The sequence below is a fragment of the Leucopleurus acutus genome (assembly GCF_964270905.1).
Source record: "Leucopleurus acutus genome assembly, chromosome: 14".
NCBI classification, from domain to species: domain Eukaryota; kingdom Metazoa; phylum Chordata; class Mammalia; order Artiodactyla; family Delphinidae; genus Leucopleurus; species Leucopleurus acutus.
This window is the reverse complement of record NC_139156.1, coordinates 61,657,023-61,683,159: the sequence shown is the minus strand read 5'-3', so window position 1 is coordinate 61,683,159 and position 26,137 is coordinate 61,657,023. Positions and strand designations below refer to the sequence as shown.

Here is a 26,137-nt window from a genome sequence, read left to right as displayed (position 1 = left end):
CCCCCAGCTCCGACCCGCGCCCGGCCCCGCCCCGCCAGTGTGCCCACCCCCGGCCCGCCCCGCGGTCCACTTGCCCGGCTCCCGCAGCAAGTGGGACGGAGCGTCAAGGCGCTGGCGGATTGACCCACCAGCAGTTGGCAGCGGGGGCGCTGGCGCGTCGGCCGCTCCGCTCTCCCGCCGGCAACCTCGGGCTCCCGGAGCCAGCGGTCCAGACGGCGGCGCCGCGCGGGGGGCCGGGATCGGGCGGCTGGAGGCTGCGAGGCGGGAGGCGGCGGAGGAGGCGGAGGCCGGCCGGAGCCCCGAGCGCGCCCCAGTCTCGCTCGCAGCCCGGAGCTCGGGGATCGGCGCCCTCCCGGCCTGCGTGCCCGCGCGGCCACATGGCTCCTCTCCGCGCGCGGCTGTCCTGCCTGCTGCTCTTGCACTGTGCGCTCTGCGCCAACGCGGGCAGCAGGACCCCAGGTGCGTGCGGGTAGGGCGCGCAGGGGCGCGCGGGGTCCGGGGTGCACGCGGGTCAGGGTGGCCCGAGGGTGCCCGAGGAGCCCGGCAGCTTTCGAGCGGGTGGGAGGCTGTGCACACGCTGGGTCTGAGCTCTCTTTTCTTACCCCAGTGCCACCGACGCTGTCCGGGGATTTCGCTTCCTTTCTGGCACAAGACTAGGGAGAGACTCCAGGAGAGCACTTGAGGATAGGAGCCTTTTCTTCGGGGTTGTGTATCTGTCTCTTGGTCTCTGTGTCTCTCTCACTCTCTGTCTCTCGCTCCTGTGTGTCTTTCTCTCAGTGTCTTCTCTGTCTCCAGCTTGTATGCATGTGTGCACATATGTGTGTACGTATGTGCAAGTGTCTGTCACACACACAGAATCAGGCTGGCAGGTGGTTGCCCCACACCCCAGTGAACACCGGGCACTCACACTGCTGCACAGAAACACACATACATCCCTCTCCCCCAGCATTCTCACACTCTGTGCTGTGCAGACAGCCTCTCACACGCAGATCAGACACACTCCACCCTCACTTTGCAGTGTGAGGTGGCCTCCTGGTGGCTCTGAGCATGGGGAGGGGGCTCTGGCCAGTTCCAGGCAGGGTGCCTGCTTGTCTCTGAGCTCTGTTCACGTGCCAAACAGGATCCCCCTAGCTGAAGTCTTGGGGGTGCTCTGCTGCAAAGGGTAAAACCAGAGGAAAGTTCGTCATCTCCCTCCCCGCCCTCCAATAACTGCCTTGGGCAGGAGGGATTTTCAGGGCACATCATTTTCTAGGTTTTATCAGTGCCGTGAAGGGGGCTGGGGACACGAGATAGAGCTGTGTGGAAATGAAAATTCCTCCCTAAGTCCTGTCCATGAATCACTAGGCCTAGAAGCCAGGGAGCTGTCATTCCTGCCCTGCCTGGCTCGGCTTAGCGAGAGCTGTGTGAGGACGGGCTGCTGGCATGCGGCCTGGAGCATGGGGCCATGACCTCACGCTTAATTCAGTCCGAGTGGGCAGGTCACCTCTGTGTCTACTTTTATTTTTGAAGATCTATATTTACCCAGCTTGGGGCTGGGCCATGTGAAAATCTCGGCAGCCACTGCTGCTTAAAAAAGTTTTCTTTCTAAACCTGGAAAAATGTGGAACCTGTCTTCCCTCCCTTCCCTCTCCAGCTCCTCTTTTCTCCTTGACACGTGCCCAGGAGGCCCTGAGTTTCTAGGTGTGTTTGTTTTGCCAGCTGTGTTCCGGGAGCTTGGCGACGAGGGCCCTACCTACCCCGGGGTGGGCTGGTGACTTCAGGGCACTGGGGAGTTTGGGCACATCTAGCCATCCCTCTTTGCCCTAGGGGCTTTCGGGGAATTTCCTCTGTAGTGCCCAAGGTTGGAAGGTTTGTTGCTAGAGTGACAGGACTCTGGCATCATTTGTTTCCCTCCGCCAGCTGTAACAAGGGCCTGGGGGCTGTGGGGAGCAACGTGTGTCTAGCAGTTTACGAACTTGAACACCGATCATCCAAGTGCAGAGATCCAAGGGCTCTGGAAGCACTGGATGAGAAATAGATGAAATTGGGCTAAGGGGTTCCTCCAAGGTGACGGTCAAGGTTGCAGAGCCCTTCCTGCCCCCATGGGATTTCCAGCTTCTCCCGCTTAGCTCTGCCCAGATGGCACCGAAGTAACTCTTCCTTTATTTCCAACAGAGTTGCGCTTCTCAAGAAAGCTCAGTGACTATGGTGTGACAGTGCCCTGCAGCACAGATTCTCAGGGACGCTTCCTCTCCCACGTGGTATCTGGGCCACCAGCAGCCTCCTCAGGGAGTACAGAGGTGGACAGACCACCCGCACCCCTGTCACACTCCGGTCACCTGCGGGTGGCTCGAAGCCCACTGCGCCCCAAAGGAGTGGCCTTGCAGCCTGGCAGCGGGGGGCGCTCCTCCCTCTACTTCAACGTCACTGTTTCTGGGGAGGAACTGCACTTACACCTGCGGCCCAACCGGCGGCTGGTGGTGCCCGGAGCCTCGGTAGAGTGGCAGGAGGATTTTCGGGAGCTGTTCCGTCAGCCCTTGCAGAGGGAGTGTGTCTACACCGGGGGTGTCACGGGCATGCCAGGGGCAGCTGTCGCCATCAGCAACTGCGACGGATTGGTAAGGGACAAGGCTTTCATCAAGCAGCACTCCCCACCCTCCCCCTTTCCTCTCCGTCCCCCTCACCGAGCCAGACCGACGTGGTTTTCTCCTTGGCTCCCGTGTGTTCGGGATTCCTGTGGGCACAGCCTGCAGTCTGGGCCAAGTCAGGGGCTGCGCCGCGTTCCAGAGAGAGCCCCGCGTGCCCCTTTGGCCACCAGGTTCATACTGTGCCAGCTGTAAAGTGGCCGAGATAGGATGGTACCTTATCCTGTTCATCCCCTCACCATCTACGGACACACGGGACCACAGCTCACCTGTCGGGGGTCTGAGAGCAGACACACGCAGGCGTGAGGCGGGCCGGCTCTGCTTGGGTTGGGTCCTGGCTGTGCCGCTCACTGGCCCTGTCACTTTGGATAAGTTACTTGCCCTCCTGTGGTCCTTTCCCTTAGCCATGAAGTGGGGTTTATTCATTCTGCACGTATTTACCGTGCGCGCTCCACGTGCCAGTCGGGTGCTGGGGATACGGCAGTGCCTGAGACAGACACAGTACCCTGCCCTCTTGGAGCTGATGTGCGGTGATGAAAATATGACCTACCTCACCAGGCAGCACGGCCAGTGCTTGGCCCCTGCTTGGCACATGGTCAGGGCTGTCGGTATCAGCTGCTGTTATTATTATTATTATTAATTTATTTATTTTTTTGCGATATGCGGGCCTCTCACTGTTGTGGCCTCTCCCGTTGCGGAGCACAGGCTCCGGATGCGCAGGCTCAGTGGCCATGGCTCATGGGCCCAGCCGCTCCATGGCATGTGGGATCTTCTCAGACCGGGGCACGAACCCGCGTCCCCTGCATCGGCAGGCGGACTCTCAACCACTGCGCCACCAGGGAAGCCCGCCGTTATTATTTTTACTGCTGTGTCCTTCCTCGTGCCCCACTGTCTCTGGTCCCGAAGGCAGCCTGCTCTTCCGTGGCTCTCTGATGTGAGTTCCCTTTCTCAGGACCTGCTCCCTCCTCCCAGGCACAGGGAACCCCCTGCTAGTTGGTTCCATGTTGCAAACCAGAAAGCCACAGGTGGCTTCTCTCCTTCTTGTGCTCAACTCAGGCTGGATCCCATTCCCCTTGCTGCCCCGTCTGCTGTATATCAGGCCCTTGTGAGCCTGCGTGGCAGCTCCAGGGCCTTGATGGGCACTGTTTTCATGGTCTCTGCTTTGCCAGGCACGAGCCGATATGTCCAGGAAAGGACCTGCTTGCCCGTCTGCCTTTGAGCTTTAAGAGAGGGATGCGTCGGATGCGGGGATGGTAAGGGGAGGAGTCTTTCCTTACTGGCAGGGCTGGGAACACTTCTTACCATCTTCCCATCCTTACGAGGTATCTTCCTGCTGAATGTCATGGCTGCCTTTCTCTAGACCAGGGTTTCTCAATCTTTTTTTCATTATCATCCCCCCGAGGAGCCTTTTAGACATTTTTTTCCCTAATTGCTCCCCAGTGAAACCTTAATACCACAGCTATACTGAATATCTGTGCTTTATATATGAAAAGAGTAAATTTTCTGCCTCCCAGATAACCAATTTTTGCCCCCTTGGAGGCACTAGAGCCCCCACTGAGAGGCATGGCCTAGGCAGTGGTCGGTTTTCAGAGTTGAGTGTGCACCAGAATCACCTGGAATGCGAGGGTTCTGTGGAGCGGACTCTGAGCAACACAGATTGTAAGGATAGCTGGAGAAGGCTGAGATCTTGTCCTGGTGCCAGGGTGAGCCTTGGCCGCCGTCCCGCCCTGGCTCAGCGGTCCTGGGACTCTCCTCAGCCTGTGGCTAGCGCTATGCTGTGGCCACAAGTTTTGGCTGAAAATCCAAAGTGACGTGAGGAATCGCCTAGAGATGTAGTGTCTGTGCAGATGGAGAGATAGAAGGCACCAGTGCACGTCAGTGGCTTGGGCTGAATGACGTGGTGACCTGAAGTCATCAGCCGAATGGGCCGTAAGCTGTTCAGTGACGTTCTTTGACAACCTCCGTCAGTGTCCACGGGGACCTAAACAGAGGCGTGAGCGGATGATCATCGCCATTAATATGTAACTGCCCACACCCTTTGCACCCTGGAAACCTTCTTATCATTGAACCAGCTCAGCAGACATCGACAGGTGGTCACTGGATGCTCAGCTGACGTTGCTGACTTTTGGGGGCTTCTGAGGAAACGTTCTCATTGGCTGTGTGACCCGGGCAAGTCACTTCCCCTCTCTGGGCTTTACTCTTCTCATTTGTCCAAGGAGGGGCTGCACTCACGCCTCCCTGGCAGACAGAACTCGATTCTATGTGACATTTGCAGAAGCTGGGTCAGGTCTCGGAGGCTGCTTCTGGGAGCCTGTTCTGCGGTGGAACTGAGGCTCCGGGAGTGGCTTGCCTGGTCCCTGCGTTTGGTGAGAGGCAGAACTGGACCTCCTGGGCTGGGCCCCTGCTTGTGCCCTGGGCTCCAGAGTCCAGTCCCTAAGGCCAGTTCTCAGGGGTCTCCCTGACCTGGTCCCTGACAGGGACCACAGCCCAGCACAGAGGCTCCCTGTCCAGGGCAGGGATTTCCTCACCTCCAGCCCACTCCAGAAAACGGCCCTGTGTCCCGTGAGAGCAAGGGCTGTTCACTGTCACCCAGCTGAGCCACCTTTGGATTCAAAGGCCACAGTGCAGCCCTTCTGATGATAAGATTTCACCCTGCATTTTTACGTGGACTCTGGGTTTTAACCCCATCTTCTTCCATGTCTCAAATGCTGAAGTTATTCTGTCCAAAAAAATACGTACTGAGCACTGGCCATGGGCAGGGTCCACACGGAGATGTGAGAAAGTGAAAGTGACACGAATAGTAACAGCAACAGTCATGAGCCGTAGCCACAGCCCAGGCACAGCACACATACTGTCATGTGCATTCATTAACTTCAGCCATCGTGTAAGTGGGGAAACTGAGTCATGGGGAGGAGGTGTGAAGATAATATCAATACATATAGCTTCTATTGGCACAGGACTTTATAGTTTATAAAGCCTTTCAGTTGTATGAGGTGCGTACACAGATATTGTTGTAACCCTGCTTTGCAGAGAGTCAGGTCTTCAGGTCTCTGTCCTCAAGGAACTTGGGTGCTAAGCAGGGGGTACCCCACAAATAGTTTCAACAGTAACTTTTTGGTTTTCTGTAGCACAGCAGGGAGGGCTCCTCGGTAAATGGGAGTGATTATTATCTTTGTCTTAGAGAAGATAGTATTTGAACTGGGTCTTGAAGGATGAATTGAAGTTTGTTGGGGCCAGAGGGTGGGTAGGGCGTTCTGGGCAGAGGAAAGAACTTGCCAGCGAGGGAGCACCATGCTGGACGGGGCCGGGGAGGTGATCCTAGAAGACACTGGGCAGGTGGGCCTTGGTCTGACCTTGAAGGGAGGGCAGGATAGGAGAGGGGGCCCAGGGCAGGGAAGCAGCAGCCTGTTATCTGAGAAGAGTCTGGGCTGGGAGTTGGGAGCCATGACTGTGTGACCCTGGGCAAGCTGCCCTCCTTCTCTGGGCCTCCCTTGCCTCCTGGGTGTACATGGAGCCTGTAATGGATGAGCTCAGAGCACCTTCTAGCTCTGGCATTGGTACCTTGTGACACAGGGCAGGCCTTGCTGGAGGAGTTTGAAGCCAGGCCACTGTAAACGTGTAGTCGACTGCCCCTTCCTGGCGGGTCCTGGGTCTGCTCCTGCCAGGCCTGGGCGGGGCTGCAGGTGCAGAGAGGAAAGACACCAACCCTGAGCTTGGCCCTCATGGCTTAGCAGACCTTCCAGTTGGAAGACGGTCGGAACAAACCCTCCTCTGTGTGGACAGACTTGCAGCCGTTTGGACTTTAGCTGCTCTGGTGAGAAGTGCTGTGTCTAAACTGATGACTCGATCCTCCTTTCCAGCTGGAACCTGCAGTGGGAGCAGTGACCATTATCTCTTCCACGTCTCCTGCCGTCCCACAGAGTCAGTCACCACGGGCACCGGGACAGACACTGGGCGGGTTCTGTGCACGGCGGTTAATTCATGCCTGACACTGAGGAATGGGCACTTTATCTCACTTCCCACCTGCTCTGCTGGAAGGCCTGGTGTGTCATAGTCGGGGAGGGGGTCGGAGGCGGGGGACCAGGAATGAGGAAGCCAGGACCCCTGCCCCAGATGAGTCTGGAGGATAATGGGAAACCAGACATAAAAGCAGACAGATTACAATCCTGTGTGAGTCAGCAGCAGGAGGACCCGTTTGTTTTGGTTAGGGGATCAGGGAGGGCTCCTGGAGGAGGTGGCATTGGCTCAAAATTGTTCAGACATTATAAACGTGAAAGAAAGTGCCAGGCCCTTGGCCAGCAGAGAGAACTGCTGACCCAGAGCAGGCTTGTGGGTGTTTGGGGGAAGGAAATAGGCAATGTGGGGAGGCCCAGTCGTACCTGCAGAGTGTTTCCTCTGGGGTTGGGGGCAGCTGTCAGACACTGGGGTCCCAGATTGGGAATGCGCCCAGGCAGCAGTGGCAGCCTGCTGGTCTACTCTTCAGAGCCTCCCTTGGGGATCCTGGCCAATCAACGTGGCAGTCCCCCCAATGCTCCTGTGACCCGAAACCTCAGGTCCTGTGGGCAGGGAGGGCCTGGGTCATCTCAGGTCCCCTGGCTGGGGCCAGGTGCAGAACAGACTCTCTGCTAGCAGTTGTGGTTCTGAAGTCCTGAGAGGCACATAGAGGCCTGGGTGGGGGGGCCACTACTTTGTGGGTCCTGGAGGGGTTGTGGGGTGCAGGAATGAGATCAGCAGAGTGGGACCCCTGCATACCATCCGGAGCCCAGGCTGCCAGCCTCCTGAAGGCCGCTTGCCCCATTTCTACCTCTGTCTCCGGGGCTCCTGGGCCTCGCTGCCCCTGCACTGGGGTCACGGGGGCTGGGAGGCGTCACGTCCCCCCCTCTTTGCCCTCAGTGCCTCTGTGAGTCAGGGGCCTGGCGTGGAAGCAGCCGCACGTGTAAGATTTGTCACCATCTGGTTCTGTTTTCCACCCTCTGCAGAACGTGCATTTTTAACGGGTTACAGAGTAGACCCCTGGCAGGCGGTATGGGGAGAGGGCAGGGGAGGCTGTGTCCCAGCTCTGCTTCCTATCCTCTGCCCAACGGTGTGCAAATCCCAGCAGCTCTCTGAGCCTCAGTCCTTTTGTCTTTAAAATGGTATTAAGATGCCAGGTGGAGGGCGTGTGTGTTGGGACTGACAGTTGAAATGGCCCAGGGTTTCTCTGTGGGGTGATGAAACGTCCTAAAGATGATTGCGGTGGTGGTTGTACAGCTTTATGCAGAGACGAAAAGCCATTACATTCTGCACTTTCTTTTTTTTTTAATTTAAAAAAGAAATTTTTTTATTGGAGTAGAGTTGATTTACAATGTTGTGTTTCAGGTGTACAGCAAAGTGAATCAGTTATACATATACATATACAGACATTCTGCACTTTAAATGGATGAATTGTACGGTACATGAATTATGTTTCAGTAAAGCTGTTACCTGTAGGGCCCGGCCCATAGAAAGCCCCGTGACAGGCATTTTTAGTCATAATTAGGAAACAGTCTAGGGTGGCAGACATTGTGGAGTCTCTCTACTCTAGTACAGACTAGCTGTGTGACCTTGAGTAAGTTTCTAAATCTCTCTGTGCTTGGGATTCCTCATCTGTAAGGAGGAGAGGAGAACAATCGTCTATAGGGCTGTTCAGAGGATTAAATAAGAAAATGTAAAAAAGTGAAGGGTCTGGTATATGGTGGGGCCTTAAAAAATGGGGATTATTAATAGTAATATTTATTACTTTTTTATAGTAATTACTACAGTAATTACAGCTATCATTAATGGTGAGAAGTACTAAAAGTATTGTTGGAGTCCCTTGTACTGCAACAGTACGTAGATTATCAGTGCTCTCTGATGTGAGCCCGAGGCCACCTCTGGTTCCCGGGTTCGCCAGGCCCTGCCTCCCCTCTGCTGTGGCAGCTTTCTCTGCAGAATGGTGCTTGCTTAGTGCGCGGGAGTGTATTACGACTGGTCTGTAATAACCCCACATGCCTTCCAGGGCAGGAGGGTACTGAGAGGTGCCAAGTGGAGCATTCTGTTAACAATCTGTAGGCACCTTCCCCCAGCCAGGCCCTTGACTAGCTCCTGGGGTGCAGGGTTGAAACTCACCCCTCTCTCCCTGTGCTCCAGAACCCATGGTTTAAAGAAGGCCGATATGCACAGTAGACAGCATGAAACAAGACTGATCACACTAAACGTCAGTGTTGTGTAGGAATGCAGGGAAGTGAAATGCACTTGGTAGGTGGCCTAGAGGTGAGTACTGAGAAGGAGAGGTGCTCAGGGAAGGCTTCCCAGCGGAGGGGACATTTGGCCTGGGTATAAAAGCATCAATAGGAGCTTTTAGAGCCAAGAGCTAGGAATTTTAGGCATTCGCAGGGAAGGAAATCCTACGTCTTTGCAGGATTCAGGAAATGGTGAGTCATCTCAGCTGCTCTCCACTGGAAAGGGGGGTGATGAAAATGTAGTTTGGAGAAACTGCCTCACTGTGGACTTAGATTTGCCCCTGTGGCCATAGGGAGCCATGGGTTTGTAAGCAGGAGTCACTTTAGTATTTGGGGAAGATGCTAATCTTTCCAGCTGCGTGCTCGCACAGTCCTATTGTAGCAGATTTGCCTGGGGCTCCTCGGTGTCTTTGTGCCAATATCTGTCCTTGCCCCGGGGTTGCTCCATGACGTCTAGGGAGTGAGTGGGCTTTCCTGGCAGCTCCTTGGCAAGCACCCAGCTCTGCCTTGCTGTCTGTGCCTGCCCTGGGATGTGGAGTGTGAGGCCTGGAGTTTCAGAGGTGCCCTCACCCAACTGCCCTGCAGGCCTGTCCCCACACATTGTGGCCTGCGGGCTGCCTGCCCCTACACATCTGTGCCAACAATCCTGGGAGGGGCGGGGGATGTCTGGCCCTGCACTGGTGCAGAGCTCCTCGCCTTGCTCCACCTGCCTCTCCAGCCCCGATGGTGGATCCTGCCCTGCAGACCCTCCCCCTCCCCAGCCAGCCTGGTGTGTTTGCACCTCACTTTGGAGCCCATGCCTTTGCTCATGCTGCTCACACCTCCCACGGTGCCTTCCCTTCCCTCTGCTTGAGGCATCCCCCATCTTGGCCACCCAGTTCCCAGAAGTCAGGAACTGTCTTAAATGTTTGCATTTCTCTGCATGCCTAGCACAGGGCTGGGTTCGCGGTACACAGGAGGTCGGGACTTCAGCTGCCTCTAGGAGCAGGGAGTAGCGCAAGGGAAGAGGGCCAGGTACTAGGGGAGAGGTGGGACAGCGGCAAATTCCTGTTTAAAGGGAGTGCCGATCTGGTATCACATTTGAGAATTTTAAGAGAGAAATCAGAAATATGGATTTTTAAGCAAAGTGTTCTATTTTTTAAGACAGTGTGTGGGCCCAATGCAGCAGGGCTCTTAGCTGGAGGCCTCAGCTTGCCAGTGAGCAGTGCAGGGGATGAGAGCATGACCCCTGCAACCAGACTGCCTGGGTTGAAATCCCAGCCTTGGCTTTTTCATGCTGTGTGGCCTTGGGCAATTACTAAGCCTCTCTGTGCTTCAGTTTCCTCATCTGCAAAGTGGGGATAATATTAGTCACTTCATAAGAGTTGTCATGTGTGCAAAGGGCTTTATTAGCACAGTACCCGATATGCTTCAGCCGTCGCTATTAAATGGTGTGGATTTATTGGTTGAGTCCGCCGGGTCTGAGGGGATGGGAGCAGGAGAGAAGAGGAGAGGAAGTCAAGAGTACCTCAGTTTTCTGCTTTACAACCCCAGAGGGGTCTCTGGGCCTTTAGCTGGGCAGGCAGAGCCCATTCCTCCCAACCTCCTCCAGGCTTGTTCATTTTTTTCTCAGGCTGCAGCTTGCTTCTCACTCCCGTCTACATTCTTCCCCTGGAACATTCCCATTGGGCTCTCAAAGGGCAGGGTCTGAGCTTAGTCACCTGTGTGTCTCTATGACCCCGGCACCTGCCACAGGGCAGGCCCTCAGTGGATGTTGAGTGAGCTGACGGACCGGGAGAGGGAACGTGGCGGGCTCTCTTTCAGAGGTGGCATAAAGCTCACGTTGGCATCTTCTCACCTCTGTCAGATGGGGAGGGACAGCGGGCCTGTCCTCCTCTCTGTGGCTGTCTGTCTGCTCCTAGGCCAGCGATGGATGACACATGGCACTCGCAGTGCCACTTGGCCTCCTGCACGCCCGGCAAGCCCAGCAGGTCAGCTGTGCACGCTGCCCCCGAGTGTGTCCCAGTGTGTGCTCCAGGCACCCATGCCCCGTGGGCCTGAGCCAGTGGGTGAGGCGAGACTGTTTGCTTTCCTGCCCTCAGTGTGCCCTTTACTGGCGAGTTTCTGTCTCCAGAGCTCGCATCCTCTGCGAGGGTGCAACCTGCTTCATCACGTTTGCTATTCAGGTAACACAGTTCCCTGAGAAGCCCTCAGTCCTTTGTAGAATTTATGTTTCTATAACGAAAACAAGAAATTGTCTTTTTAGAGAAAAAGGGAGCTTCTGACCTGCCACATCAGGGTGACTGTGGGTCTTTAGGTAGAAAGTGGCCTACAGCCCTTCTTACACTTCATAGAGTATGTCCCCCGTGGTCACTTCCTGCTTGTGGGGCTGTGGTCTGGGGGCTGCAGGCATGGGCAGCAGTCAGCATGCGGTGACTTGACCCCAACCAAATCCCAGGAGGCGGGAGCACAGGTTTTCCTGGGGAGATAGGCAGTGTGGGGAAACTGAGTGACTGTATCAGTTATCCACAGCTGTGAAACAGACCAGCCTAAAACTGCTGAACTTAAAACAACGGCATATTCTTTCCACAATTCTGTTGGTTGGCTGGGTGATTCCTCTGCCGGTTGCTGCCTGGACAGTTGGTGAGGCTGGAAGGTCCAGGCTGACCTCATTCACACATCCGGCATTGGCGCTGGCTGTTGGCTAGGCAGCCTCAGTTCTCCTGTCTGTGGCCTCACATCCTCCAGTAGGTGAGACCAGCTTCTTTCACGGCAGTCTCAGGGTAGCATTCCAAGAGGGTAAAAGTGGAAGCTGCAAGATCTCGTAAGGAAGATCTTCTAGTCTTGGAAGTTGCATAATGTTGCTTCTGTGCATTCTATTGGTCAAAGCAAGCCACAAGGCCAGACTAGATTTTCCAAGAGTGGAGGAATGGACCCTACCTCATTTCAAAGAGGCATGGGAGCAGAGACAGGAGGCATTGTTGCAGCCATCTTTGCAATCGTTCTCCCATACTGACCCTAGGCAAGTGGCTCGACCTCTCTGAGCCTCAGTTTCTGTATCTGTAAAGTGGGTGTTCCTACCTTGTAGTTTTGTTGATTAGAAATCAGGCACTTACAAGTGCTGCCACAGTGTCCAGAACAATGAATGGTAGCATTTGCTGTTATTATTGTTGATCTCTTGGAATAAACATAGAAACTGAGGCAGGTTCCACAGTGGGTTTGTTTCCAGACCCCTGGACGCCCATTCTAGTGCTCTTGCTTCCCAGAAGGCCCCATCCCAGCAGGTCCTCTGTCTGAGTGGCCCAGGGTCTGGATCCTGGGTGGTTTTCCAGTCTTCGAGGCGGTCTGATCTTGCAGTTTCACGTCCCTAGCTTCCCCACGGCTGTGCCTTGCTGTCTGCTCTGGGTTAATAACTTATTTATGATATGGAATAGAAGCCAGACATCACCTCACTGCCGCTCCTTCCGTGCAGAGCCGGCCTCCCATTCCAGGGAGGGCTGGTCTAGGGGCTGGTTTTATTTTACTTCCCTGGCATCTTCGGGCTGGCTGGAGGGAGGGTGGCCTCTGGGCTGCTCCGTGGGCTGGTGAGTGGGGTGGGGGCTGTGCTTGCCTTCCACCTGCCTTCCAGCCTCAGTGCGGTCCAGGCCCAGGGCTGGGCTTTTGGTGAGGACCTGGGGAATTTCCGCATTCCCCGGGCCCTGCAGTGGAAAGTTCCCAAATCATCCGCCAGGCCCGGCCTTCTGTTTTCAGCATGTGGGCCTTTTCCTGCCTATAAAGCCTTAGAAACAACAAGAACAACAATAAGAAGAACAGTAGCAGTAATATTTGTAGGCTGCCTCATCCCTGGCAGCTCCAGGGAGCTCCGTATCAGCACAAATAACCCTCCTGTAATGAACACCTCCGGCAGTGAACCTCAGCTCAGCGTCACTGCCAAAGTTCACCCTAACTCAGCTATGACCGGAAGAGGCTTTGGGGGCCTCTCGGTCCCCTTCTCACTTTTCCAGACAAGGAAGCTGAGGCTCAGGGAAGGGAAAAGACTCACCCAGGGTCACGCAGTGGGCGACAGTCAGGGCCGATGGGGTCCAGGTCCCTGACTCCCAGTCCCGTGCTCCCCCCACAATCCCACACAGCTTCTCCTGAGTTAGTAGACGGGAATCGTTCCTCGAGGTCCTAAACCCTGTAACGGCCAGGGCCTCGGTGGCCGTGGCAACGACTTCAGAGCGCAAACACTGAAGGGATTGGTCCATCAGTTGCCTCGTGGGGGGCGTCCTGGGAGTCCTTGGGCCTGGGTGCCGAGTGGAGGTGTTTGCGAGGCTCCCCCTGCAAGGGTGGACAGCTCAACTTCTGCGTGTCGTTGTCCTCCTGAAGACTGGGAAACCTGTTCAGAGAAAACAAATGCCAACCTCCCAGTGAGCAGGATTTGAAGCTCAAACGAAACCTTCTGGTGCATCTCAGCTCCAAGTCGCCATTGCCGCCGTTTTATCCATTTTCAGAATTTTGCAGGGCAGTGGGTTGCCGTTATGCACACATCACTTGACATGGAACATTAAAACCCTGCACTCTCCTTTTCTTCTTCTTTCCATAACATGGCTGAGGGGGCAGTAGATCAGGCCCTTTTAGAGAAACCTCTGAATGTGGGAGTGTTTGTTAGGACCTGGTCGGTCTGAATGCAAACCCTGTTCCCAGCGCTTTGCTTGAAGCCCTTTGTCAGTTTTTGCTTTTAAGCCAGCCAGATATTTATACCTTTGATCTGTCCAGAAAACATTCGTCCCCCCAGGCCACCCCGCCCCACAGCAGAAGTTAATTTCCGCCCCTTGAGGTTGGCAGGAGCCCACACTCTGAATTAGCTCCTCCAGCCCAAAGAGGCCTTGTTGAGTGCTTATATTTTCTCGCCTCATAATTCACAGTCCCGAGGCTGTCCCCTAAGCCACAGCGTGTTTTGTGGGAGAGGACTCTCATTAAGGGTGGTATGCCCAAGGGGGTTCATTCTGGAGGCTTGGACCTGAGGATGTTGGCCGAAGGTGCCTTGTGCCGAAGTTGGCCTTGTGTTGTGGATCAGTACTTGTCCTCTTGTGGAGAAGCTCGCATCTGGAAGAGGGACAGACAGACATATGTGGGCGGGATAGAGCACCCGCCAGAACCACTGGGGACGTGGAGGAGGGGGCGGTGATGGGGTGACATGTGAGCTGGGCTGGAAGGGCATCCCGCAGGGCACAGGCATGGAGGCCCGCGTGCACAGGTGTGGCTTTCCAGCTAATGTGGTTCTGTCCACTTGTCCCCGCTGTGCAGAGGAGGGCGGCGATGCCTGGAGGGGTATGTGTGGTCAGGACCCCCATGTGGGGCTAGACCTGGGCCCCGCACAGGAGTCCAGGCGTCTAGGTCCACTCATCTTTCCATTCTCCTGTGCTCACCTGCCTCTGCAGGGCCCTCTGGGGGCAGGCTGATGTCAGGATGGATCAGAGGGGAGCCCTGGCTGGGACAAGTGACCTGCTGGGGGCCAGCCCTCCACTGCAGGTAGGACCGGCCGCACCCTTTCCTGGAGCCACCCCACTGTCCTCTGGCTTGCTTCTGAGCTGTAGGGTTCAGGCCTAGAGGTGGGGAACCATTCCCCAGCTCAGGGCCTGGCAGCTACACCGCCTCCTGGCATTTGAGGGCTGCTTCCTGTCTCCTTGTCTTGAAGCCTCCGCTGCTGCCAGGACTTTGGGCCAAGCAGGGAGCCAGGTGGAGCTCCCAGCCCAAGCTTGGTGGGCCGTCCGTGGTGGTGACTGAGGGGGGAAGCCTCAGAGCCACTTGGCTCCTGGGCGTAGGGGATGGAAATTAATGGTGGCTGCCAGCCTGGCAAGGTCTGCCCTTGACTCTGGCTGGACTCCAGGGTGGGGGCTTGCGGCACAGGGGGACTCTCTGAGCACCTGCATGTGAGGCCCCGCCCTGCCGCTGGGCCAGGACCCCTGCCACTGGGCAGGGAGGGGTGTCATGAAAAGCAAGCACCCTTCCTGTGAGAACATTTGCCAAGCCTGAAGCAGAGCTGCAGGAAGATCTAAGCAGCTCTGTTCCCCGCAGAGCCAGAGGACAGACTCGGTTACCGCCTGCAGCAGCAGGAGCAACGTAGAGATGTCGCTGTTAATGTCCTCACTCTCTGCACTGTGGGCTCCCAGCTGGGAGGGCTGTGACAACATTGACTGGCCACTGGCCGCCCAGTAGATCACAGCCTCCCTCCCCACCTCTCGGACCCACCCAGCTCAGGGCAACTTTGGTGAATTACGCTTCACTCGCAGTGAAGTGGCACCTTAAGGGCAGGCGGTGGCTAGGTTCTAAGGTAGCACCTAAGGCACAACTCACGTGTCATCCAGGTGATCCTTGGTCGTGCTCAGCCCGGGGAGATGTGCACAGTGTAAGAGGGGTGCAGTCACCCGGCCTGTCTGGACTTCCCTTCCCCGCCCCCGCCCCCCCTTGGTCTGGGTGTATACTCAGTGTCCTCTTGTCCCCTGTCTGTCTTTCTTGCCCACTTCCTGTATTATGACCGACTGATTCTGCTCGGACACCTGATGCTGATACTGCTGTTTGTGAAACATGGATGATCACGTAAACGTTCCATTTAGTACCATTACACCATTTGGGAGCTTCTAGAATTGAGACCAGGGGTTCCTAGCCCTGGGTGCACGTGAGAATCACCTGGGCAGCTTTGACACAATGCTGATGCTTGCCGCTCCCCCACCCACCCACCGCCCCACCACTGCCCCATCTCCCTGATTCATTTGTCTGGGGTGTGGCCTGGGCGTCAGTCGGTCTGCAGATTCCCCAGGTGACCCTAATGGACATCTAGGGGTAAGACCCACTGCTGTAGCCTCCTGGAAAAGTCTACTTTGTGTTTGACGGAAAAGTTGGGGGACCAGGGGAGCCAGTCCAAGGAAGGAAAGAAAGGAAAAGGCCACACACCTGCTGTGGGCCAGGCCTCAGCAGGGGGCATGTCCCATTCATTACATCATTTCATTTCGTTTCAGGCATGGAAACTGAGGCTTGGAGAGTGTCACCCAGCTGGGAAGGGTCCAGGCTGGGACAGAGCCCCAGGTATTTCACTCCCAAGTGTAGCTGCTGCATCACTTTGCAGGGAGGTTGGATGACAGAAAAGGAGGGTTACATTGGGTCTGTTTCCTTCTTTTAAACTTTGTTTTAAAGTCATTGTTATACAATTTTTTCTTGCTCATTTTAGCAGGCAGACATGCTGTTCCGAATCAGGTTTCCTTTTCAGATAGGGGAATCATAGAAAAGTTAGAAAACACCTAAATGTTTAAAGAGAAGGAAATTGCCTACAAGTTCACGCCCAGGTGGTGCATTTCCACCAGCCTTTGGTTTGCCCATGTTCTGTCTCACATTTACCATTCCTGTGAATCAGTCTTTTCTTGTGAAGGACTTTTCCCTTAAGGATGCCGGGGAGAAGGATCTTTGCTACAAATGGGCTGGGCCCACCAAGGCCCCAGTAGCCTTTCACCCAGCACCTCCCAGGGTGTGAGGCCTGCAGAGGTCATGACCCTGGGAAGTGGGCGGAGACAGCAAGCATTCATCCAGGGTAACTGCCTCCAGCTGGTGGAGGCTCTCGGTCTTCCCGTGCTTCATCTGAGCCTCAGGGCCTTCTGGGACTTCTGCTGCGCCCGTGTGGGGTGTGCGTTGCCCTTTGAGGACAAACCTGGCGGTTCTCGGCTCCATCCTCCGAGGGCTCCTGCCTCCTGCCTGTCCCCAAGGCTGCAGCTCGGCGTGAATCAGCTTTCAGACTCCCCTTGGCTTGGGCCCAGGCCTTGGCAGCCCAGCCTCCAGCAGAGCTCCTGTGGCTTGGGGCTTCCACATCAGGTTTGAATTATGTGGAATCTCAGCGTCCGCAGGCTTTCATCCCAGCCGTGCTGACTCACGCTTCCATGGTAGCGGGCAGCCTGTGCACCTCATGCATGTGTGTCGTCTGAGTGCCTGTGTGTCGTCTGTGTGTGTGTCATCCCTTTGTGTGTCATCTGGGTGCATGTGTGTCTCTTGTTCCTGTGCATATGTGTCATCTCCGTGCTTATCTCCCTGTGTGTGTCATCTAACAGCTTTATTGAGATTCACGTACCATGTAAGTCACCCATTTAGCGTGTACGATTCAGTGGATTTTTATTATATGCCCAGAATTGTGTAATTTTCAATTTTAGAACATGTTCAATTTTAGAACATTTTCACTATCTCAGAAAGAAGCTCTGTGTCCTTTAGCTATCGCCGCCCCCTCTCTCCACCCCCTCTCGCCACCCCCAGCTGGGATCCATTACTCCAGCCCCCGGCAACCACTAATCTATCTTCTGTCTCTATAGATTGCCCTATTCTAGAGTTTCAAATGAATGGAATTGTATAATATGTGGCCTTTTGTGACCGGCTTCTTTCACTTAGCATAATGTTTTCAAGATTCACCTATGTTGTAGTATTTTTCGGCATTTCTTACTTTTTTATGGCTAAATAACATTCCATTATAGGGATACACCACGTTTTGTTTATCCATTCATCTGCCGATGGGCATTTGGGTTGTTTCCACTTCTTGGCTGCTGTATGCAATGCTGCAGTGAACATTTGTGTAAAGGTTTTTATGTAGACTTATGTTTTCATTTCTCTTGAGTTTATACCAAGTGGAATTGCTGGCTCATATGGAAACTCTGTTTAATATTTTGTGGAACTGCCAGACTGTTTTCCTAAGTAGCTGCATCGTTTTACATTCCCACCAGCAATGTATGAGGGTTCCAATTTCTCCACATCCCTGTCAACACTTGTTAGTGTCTGACTTTTTGATTCTAGCCATCCTTGTGGGTATGAGGGGTATCTCATTGTGGTTTTGATTTGCATTTCCCTAATGACTAATGATGTTGAGCACCTTTTCATGTGCTTATTGGCCATTTGTATATCTTCCCTGGAGAAATGTTTACTTAGGTTCTTTCCCCATGTTTAAATTGGGTTGTCTTCTTCTTAGTGAGCAGTAAGAGTTCTTTACCTATATTAGACGCAAGTCCCTCACTAGGAGAGCAGAGGCTGGTTTCATATCTTTTTGCACCCCACCCCCAAACCCAGCACGCAGTAGGTGCTTGGTAAAGACCTACTGAGAGAGGGAACGATGGTCTCAGGCTATGGGGGCGTGTGGGGTGGCACTGGCCACCTCACGTTCATCGTGAATCAGAGTCAATGGCCCAGGATGATCCCACAGAGGGTCTGGTCCCTGCAGGTTATGTTGGGTGTGTCTTTCAGTTGAATTGACTTAACAGAACCACTGAGGAGGTGGAAGGACTTGAAAAAAACCTAATCCCTGGGCCCCTCCCCTTGGTTTTTGGCTTGAGTAACTGGGGAAAAGATAGTGTCATTTGCTGAGATGGGGGAGGCATGGGGAGGAGGAGTAGGTCTGCTTTAAAGTTTGCGGTGCCCAGCGGAAGCCCAGGGTCTCTATCAGGGAGACTGTTGTACAGTCTTACATGGAATTTCGGGAGGGGTCAGAGCTGAGGATGTAATTTTGGAGTTACCTGCAAATACATAATCCCCATAGGATCAGGAGAAATCCCCAGGGAGCATGTGTGTGTGGCTGGAGGAGCTGAGTGAGACCAGGACAAAGAAGTGATTTCTGGCTCTGGCCACATGAGGTCACAGGTGACTGTGATGAGAGCAGTTTCGAGGAAGTGGTGGTTCTAGAAGCCCCTGTGGTGTGGATAGAGGCGAGGCATGGAGGTACAGGCGGTGAGTGTGGACAACTCTTTCTGCTGTGGAGGGAAGCAGAGACCCTGGCAGTAGCTGGACAGGGCTGGGAGGGAATTTCACATATGGGAGATCCTCAAGTGCGCTTATCAATACATGTCAACGAGACTGAATCAGGAGAGAGGGAGGGCCTGGTGATGCCAGAAAGAGGGATGCTAATTGCAGGAGTTAAGTCTTGAGGTGGTGAGAAGGGGGTGGTCCTGAGCACAGGGCATGGCTATGGGAGCTCATGTGGTGGTGGGAGAGCCCTGCCTGACGGTGTCTGTTTTCTCCTTGAAAACAGGAGAGGGTGGGGGCGGGACCAGTGTTAGATGTCCAAGCCAATGGGAAAACGGGAACACAGGTGTAACAGGGCAGTGCTGCAGAGTCCCCTGCCTGCATCGTGCTCACGTGAGAGCTCTGGACACTGATTCCAAGGGAGACCAGTGGGCACCGTGTGCATTTTCTCCATCAGTGTGCAGACGTGGAGTGGGTGGCGGCTTGGGTTGAACCAGGGCAGAGGCTTCTCTGGGAGAGCAGGATGGAGGGAAAGGCAGGAGAGAGTTATGGGTGTTTGCACAAGAACTATTATGTGTCTGGATCGAGAAGTCCAAGGTGGTGAGAGGAGAAGTGAGGACTTGGAGGGGGGATTGACAGTGGTGGAGTGATGGGGCCATGTGTTGGAGGTCTTGATGAAGTTTAATTGTAGCTGGAGCCAGCGTGCTAGAGTTAGGTGAGCAGGATGGTGCGGGGAGAGAAGGAGACACCCGCAGTCAAGGTTTCTGAGGTTGTAACAGGTGATGTGATCTCGGAGGCAGCCTGGCTGGCAGTGGCTGGGGATAGAAGTAGGTGGCTCTGTTGGGGGCGAGCCTAGTGGAAGCCACTTCTGATTCTCATGCCATTCCCAGGGTGTGCATCACCCAGCCTCCACTTGCTGGGTTTACTTTTGTTTCCTCCAGTGGAACAGTTTCAATCTGAATTTGCTGGAAGCCTAGAACCTGAGACAGCACAGCTGGCAGTCAAACCCTCGTAATGGAATTTCCAGAACAAGTTCAGGCCCGAGAATGCACTCTCCTTGGGAGGTGGCAGGATGGTAGGGTTGGGGGTGGCCTGCTCTGCTTCTTTCCCTGCTGGGGAGCCCCACATAGGCCGGCCTTGGAAGGAGGAGGAAGGGGAGACCTGGCCCACACCTCAGCTGGCTCCACTGCAGCCGCCATCTCGAAATGGGCCCTCCTTCTGGGCATTTGACAAAGGTTGGCCAATCTGAGGGGGCAGCAGGGGGGCTCGGGATTCCCCTTTCCCAGACCCGGGCTGGCACGGATGGACCCCTGTCCTTGTCCAAGTCTGGACTTGTGCACTGTCCAAGGTGTCCTTTGGGATCTCGATCTCTGGCCTCCCTGGAGATCTGTTTGTTGGCTCGTTTTACCTGTGCCTCCCAGTTTACGTGCAAGTACATGCAGTTTTAGAATAAACATGTTTATATATACACATTCCCACATACATACGAATTTCAAAATAGTATGACTTCAGTTATCTGCTGAAATATTTGGGACCTCACCCTGATGATAGACAGCTGCTGGTAACCAGCTGAGCTCTTCAGTTATGACCCATGGCAGGACACAGGTGATTTCTATGGCAGCAAGTCACCTAGGCTGTCATCACCCGTCTCCTTCAGGTGCTCTGGAATTACACTCTGGGTTTGGGGTTTTTTCCTGAGGGGAAGCTGGACTGGAAGACCTTAGCTAGCACGGCCTGAGGGCCCCTGGATGAAGACGCAGAAGAAGCTGTCACCTTTGCAACCAGAACAGTGTCACAGCCGTGTTGGAAAATTCAAGCAGGCCCCTCCCTCAGCCACACAGCTTCCAGGAAAGAGTCCTCAGGAGCAGTCGTATTAACGGGTCTAGAGCAGGGCTGAGCGGCCAGGCTTGCCCTCTGGTGGGTTTCCATTTGGAGAAATTGCCCGAAGGCCTATAGAGTATGTGGCTCAACTGGATATAAACAGCTATTTGTTGTCATTTTTATTGCACGAAGGATCTTTCTGGAATATATTTCCTACTTATCTGCTGTTTCCAGAAGAATAACTTATGGGTGAAAACAGATACAGCTGACATTTATTTTCCATTCCACCAGAACTTAGTTTCTCCCCCTTTCTTGATTTCTTATACAGAATTTTGATTTGATTTTAGTGCTTAAAATTAGCCACCACTTGTCGGAAATATAAACATCTCATAAATTGAGAGACGGGAGTAATTTGGTGAGGAGGCAGAGAGCCAGAAGGTTCCCGTTGCCAGGCTGTCTGCCCTGAGCGGTGCCTGGTTTCCTGGCCAGGGCAGCGCTGGAGGGGAGCGCGGGCCAAACCTCTCCTGGTGCAGACGGGGAAACGGAGGGCCGCGGGGAGGAACTGGCCCAGGCCGCCTCCTGATCTGGTGGCCGGGCCTGCCTTGCCATCCCTTCTCCAGGAGGAGGGTCTCGGAGGCCAAGAGGGAGCCCAGACGTGGCCCAGAACTGCCAAGGCCTGGACATGATGCCCTAAATAGATGAGGGTGATCACTAGGGAGGTTCTGATCTGGATGTCAGTGAGGGGGTGGGGTGGAAGTGGGGCTGGTGGGATCTGCAGTTACAAAGAGGTTTGAAACTTACTTCCTAGCCCTTGCATATGACAGGGCTTGGGTCTTTGCCCTAAACAGTTCACTGGGTGGAAAAATAGGGGTTCCTTTAACTCTTCCCTGGGGAGAGGGCTGAGGGTATGGGGGCTAGTCCAGTCCCAGGAATCCCGGGGCTTCCATGGCTGGTAGAGGAGAGCTGGTGTGTGCGTGGAGGGTGGTCACCAGGCGGCGGGAGGGGTCTGCACCCCCTAAGGCTGTGTGCTGAAGTTTCTCCTCATCCTCACGTCAGTGGTGGCAGGTGGACTGGCTTCCATCGAATGTTTTCGTCCAGAGGTGGGAAATGAATATCCTGCTTGCTCTGCAAGGCCAGACCAGAGGCCCAGGGACTTGCAGTCGGGACTACGAAAGAATGCTCCAAGTGGGCCCCCAGGGCAGGAGCAGGGCCCGAGCGGCCTGAGGTAATAGAGCCTAGGTCAAACAGCCACACAGAGCTGGGCTGTTGTTCTAGTGCTGTCCCTTACTTGCTGGGTGACTCTGGGCAAGTTACTTAACCATTCTGAACCTCTGTTTCCTCATCCATGAGATGAGTCTAATTTTTTTTTTTTTTTTTTTTTGCGGTACGCGGGCCTCTCACTGTTGTGGCCTCTCCCATGGCGGAGCACAGACTCCGGACGCGCAGGCCCAGCAGCCATGGCTCACGGGCCCAGCCGCTCCGCAGCATGTGGGATCTTCCCGGACCGGGGCATGAACCCGTGTCCCCTGTATCGGCAGGCGGACTCTCAACCACTGCGCCACCAGGGAAGCCCGAGATGAGTCTAATATTAGTGCCTATCTCATAGGGTTGTCGTAAAGATGAATTAAGATGTGTAAATATAAGTGGCAGGTACTGTTATTAATAGCAGTGGCAATAAGACTGTTCATAAAGGGCAGAACGTAGAGAAGTGTGTTTCAACTCAGTAAGCCATTACGAGTGTCCCCACCCAGAATAGGTTATATCTTGAGAGGGGGAGCTCCCTGTCACTGGAGGCATCCAAGCAAATGTCAGAGGTCCCCTGACTGGGGATGTTGTCAGGGTATTGAAGCCTCAGACTGGGGCAGGCATGGCCATCTTGAAAGGGAGGCGTGGGCTGGAAGGTAGTACCTTGCAGCCCAGCCCTATGCTGTGCGCATCATTCTGGAACCTGCGTCCCTCATATGAGGCACTGAGGTCTGGCGGCCACAGGGACCCAGTGGGTGATGTGGCAGGGAATGCCAGATTCTGAAGAATCCTCCTGTGTAGTGGGTTAACCAAGTCCCAGAACGGGGGAGGCTGTGATCAAGTGACCCAGTGTCGGGGGCGGGGGGCGGTAGCTGGATGGAGTCTCCTGCCCCCTGGTCTGGAGAATTCTCCTCTGCCGGGCTGTTTGCAGAGCTGTGATGGGCAGAGAGAAACAGAGCAACTATAGCCCTCAGTGAGCCTGGGTCTGTGTGAGTTTGGCCTGGATGAAGCACAGGTTGTCTGACTTGTGCTGTGAGGGTCTCTTGCTTTGCTTGGTCCAGGGGGGCTTTGGAGGGGTGGCAACAGTGCCCTTGGGTATCAGACGGGGGTACAGAAGTTGGGATGGGATGGATGGGCGTGGGGCTTGGCAGAGAGTCTCTCTTGGCAGCCGAGCTGCAGTAGCTTTGGGGGGAATGCCCTGGGCCCTCCCATCCTGCAGCCCTATGTACCCTGGAAGACAGCTTCCTTCGGCAGGCTCTGCGGGTCCGCAGTGGCAGAGGACCTTCGACTTGGGCCTCTCACTTATGCAGGTAAGAGGCCCATCACTTATGCAGGTTTGGCTCAGTCTCTGCCCACGAGCCTGAATGCCTCCCCAGCCCCACACTGCCCTTCCTGCTTCCACACCTGTGCCTGGGTCCCCTACCTGCTGTGCCCTTTCCAGCTCACGTAGGTTTCTTTTGCTACCCTGTCGGTTTCTCCCTTCTTCCGATGCACTGATTACCCTGCCGCTGGCCGTGGAGGTTGAGCGGAGACTGCCAGTCCCAGGGTGACCATGTGACTCAGGCTGGACCAACCACAGTCTCCCTTGGGCTGTTCCAGATGAGACTATGCAAGGAAAGCCTGCTTGTCTGTGGTGTCAGAGCAGAGCTGTGCCTCTAAGAACATAGCCTTGTCCGGGAGAATGAAGCTGATGCAGAGCGGCCCATGAGGAGGGTGGAGAGGGAGCCGTGGGCACTGGGCCCCTCACTTCCAGTGCCTGCACCTGCCATGGTTTGTCCAGGGGCCAACACGCTCCCCTTTGGTCCACAGGGGTTCAAGTTGAATTTCTGCCCCTTACAACCGAGAGCCTGATGGATACCTGTCCCTCAGGTATATCCGCCAGTGCGCCAAGCCCAACAATTTGGATACCCTCTGCTCCTCTGTGGGCCCCTCCGTCCAGACAATGAGCAACTCACAGCCAAAGGCTGGGCCTTATTTATCTGTTTCTCCCTGCCCTGGGCACATGGCAGGTGCAAAAGTAAAAAAAAGGGAAAGTGCTTTAAATGAAAGGACGTGTGCTTAATATAGAGTTTGACGTTGTCATTTTAGTAAGCAGACTAGAACTTTTGCAGACAATTGAGTGTCACCTGATCAAATGGTTACCTTGGGAAGCCCCAAACTTATTCGGGTAAGGCTGGCTATTTTCCCTAGAACGTTTTTTGGCCTCCTGATTGGAGCAGAAGGCCATCCTGGATTTGATCCAACATGGTGTTTGCAGTTTGATGGAGAGACATAGCAGGAAGGGACAGGAAGAAGATGGGCTGCTGCTGGGAGTTCGCTGTTGTGTGCTCAGCGAAGGGGGCTTGAAGGGGGTTCCCCAAGAAGCCAGCTCAGAACAGGCTGAGGTGGGACAGTTGGTGGAATTTTGTTGCGCACAGTAGCGGCTGCTTTACAAAGAGGCAGCTCCTATGCAAAGGGGAAGGTTTATAAAAATGGCTCCTTCCTTCCCTGCTTTGTGTTCACAGCTGCGTTCCCAGTGTCTGGCGCAGGGCTGGTATGTCGTAGGCACTCCGTAGGTATTTGTCGAATGAGTGAAGGAATTCAACAAGTATATATTTTTATTTATCTTTTTTTTTTTTTTTTTTTTTTTGCGTCACGCGGGCCTCTCACTGTTGTGGCCCCTCCCGCTGCGGAGCAGAGGCTCCAGACGCGCAGGTTCAGCGGCCATGGCTCACGGGCCCAGCCGCTCCGCGGCACGTGGGATCTTCCCGGACCGGGGCACGAACCCGTGTCCCCTGCATCGGCAGGCGGACTCGCAACCACTGCGCCACCAGGGAAGCCCAACAAGTATATATTTTTAAAGGATTGCCTCCTGTTTTCCAGGCACCATGATGGGTGTCTCTTACTGCTTTATAGAACTGATGCATGGGTGGTAGGTAGGGGACCTGTACCACGTCTCTTCACACACATCCAGTTATATGTTTCATTGGCCCCTGTGAATATTGCCTTCATTGGGACCTAATAACATGTTGGCTGGGCTTGGCCAAGTTTATATTTTTATGTTTTCATTTCCAAGGCCAACACTTGGTTTTTTTTTTTTTTTTTTAAGGGTCTGTTTTGATGCAGGTGAAAAATTAGAGTAAAAACAGAGCGCACACTCCTGGGGCACTGTCCTGGCTCATTTATCGTCAGCAGACATGAGCTGCCCTCCCTGGTGTGTATGCGCACATGCTTTAAATCTGAAATAACCGTGCTTTGTCCTGGAGTTGGGGTCCAGTGCCCACCTTAGGTAGGGATAATTAACCTTTACTGATAGGACTTTCCCTTCTTGTCTGTCTGTAGATACAGGCAAATCCGCAGGATAGTGGTAGCACTTTGGGGTGCTTTGGTGTGTGTACCTAGTCCCTGTGACAGTGACCTGCCATTTTAAGCACTGGAACCCTTTGTTTAAATGAAATGTTACGTGGAACCCCGTGAGTGTACAACACAGTGGAAGTGGATCTGCTCTGCTTGCAGTGGGCATGGGAGCCCTTGCTTGGTCCCCTGACACCCCCTCCCATGTCCCTGCTGGCATCCCAGGGCCCCCCAAGCCCCTAGAGGAAGAGTCTGTACTCGTTTAGTCACACTCGTTTGCAGTCGCACACGCTCACCCGTTCTGTCGTGTGTTCACATCTCTTCTCTCTCCCCCTCTTTCCTTCTGCTCGCTGTGCCCCTGGTTCAGGCGGGCCTCATCCGCACAGACAGCACTGACTACTTCATTGAGCCCCTGGAGCGGGGGCAGCAGGAGACGGAGGCCAGCGGGAGGATGCACGTGGTGTACCGCCGGGAAGTCATCCATCAGGCATGGACAGAGCCTCTCGGGGACCTTCACAATGAAGGTAGGCTGTGGGCGGGGCCCCCAGCTCTACCTCCGTCCACACCTCGGGGGTGTTTTTAGGTAACTTCTGGCCTGAACTTCCTAACTCCTGGCCTCAGTCTTCTCAGCTGTGTAATGGGACTGGGCCATGTAGACCTACTGCACCAGCAGAGAAATGCCACTGGGTTTTAGGGGCTACCATAACAGGCTGGAGTTGGGGGCCAGAAGGGTACTTGAGTCCCCTGAACTGTAGTCCTTGGGACTCCAGTGTCTCTGAGGGGCTCAGTGCTGCTTTGCAAGGCTGTTTCTCTGCCAAGGCAGAAGGTGGAATGGCTGCAGTTAGCTCTTCCCCCCACTGAAAATCATCTCAGCCCCTGGGAACCACGGGAAGGAGGTTCTTAGGGCACTTGTAGGGAGACTGCCTGGGGTCAGACCACCAGGGTCAGCTCTGTGTCCAACAGACCATTTAAAAATCCTACCTCCACCACTGTCTACTGTGTGACCCCAGCAAGTTACTTAACATCTCTGAGCCTCTGTTTCTAATCTGTAAAGTGGGGGCGATCATTGTTACCCCTAAGGTGTATACAGAAATCCCCGCATGGAGCTTAGCACCTAGTAGGTGTTTGATGAATGGTTGCTCTTATCAC

General features: G+C 54.6%; 1 protein-coding gene across 2 annotated transcripts in view; it reads left to right on the top strand.

The window, feature by feature from the left end:
• Window positions 1–362: 362 nt before the first annotated feature.
• The window catches only part of ADAMTS14 (ADAM metallopeptidase with thrombospondin type 1 motif 14), a gene marked incomplete at both ends in the record, with an annotated part of 91,028 nt that continues 65,253 nt past the window's right edge, over window positions 363–26,137 (top strand). Inside the window, 3 exons of one of the 2 annotated variants that reach the window (XM_082855060.1) lie at window positions 363–459; window positions 2,155–2,597; window positions 25,356–25,512. In XM_082855060.1, coding sequence (XP_082711186.1) covers window positions 378–459; window positions 2,155–2,597; window positions 25,356–25,512 — 682 coding nt within the window. The remainder of the gene's footprint in view (window positions 460–2,154; window positions 2,598–25,355; window positions 25,513–26,137) is intronic. The other variant, XM_082855059.1, reaches the window with a different exon arrangement.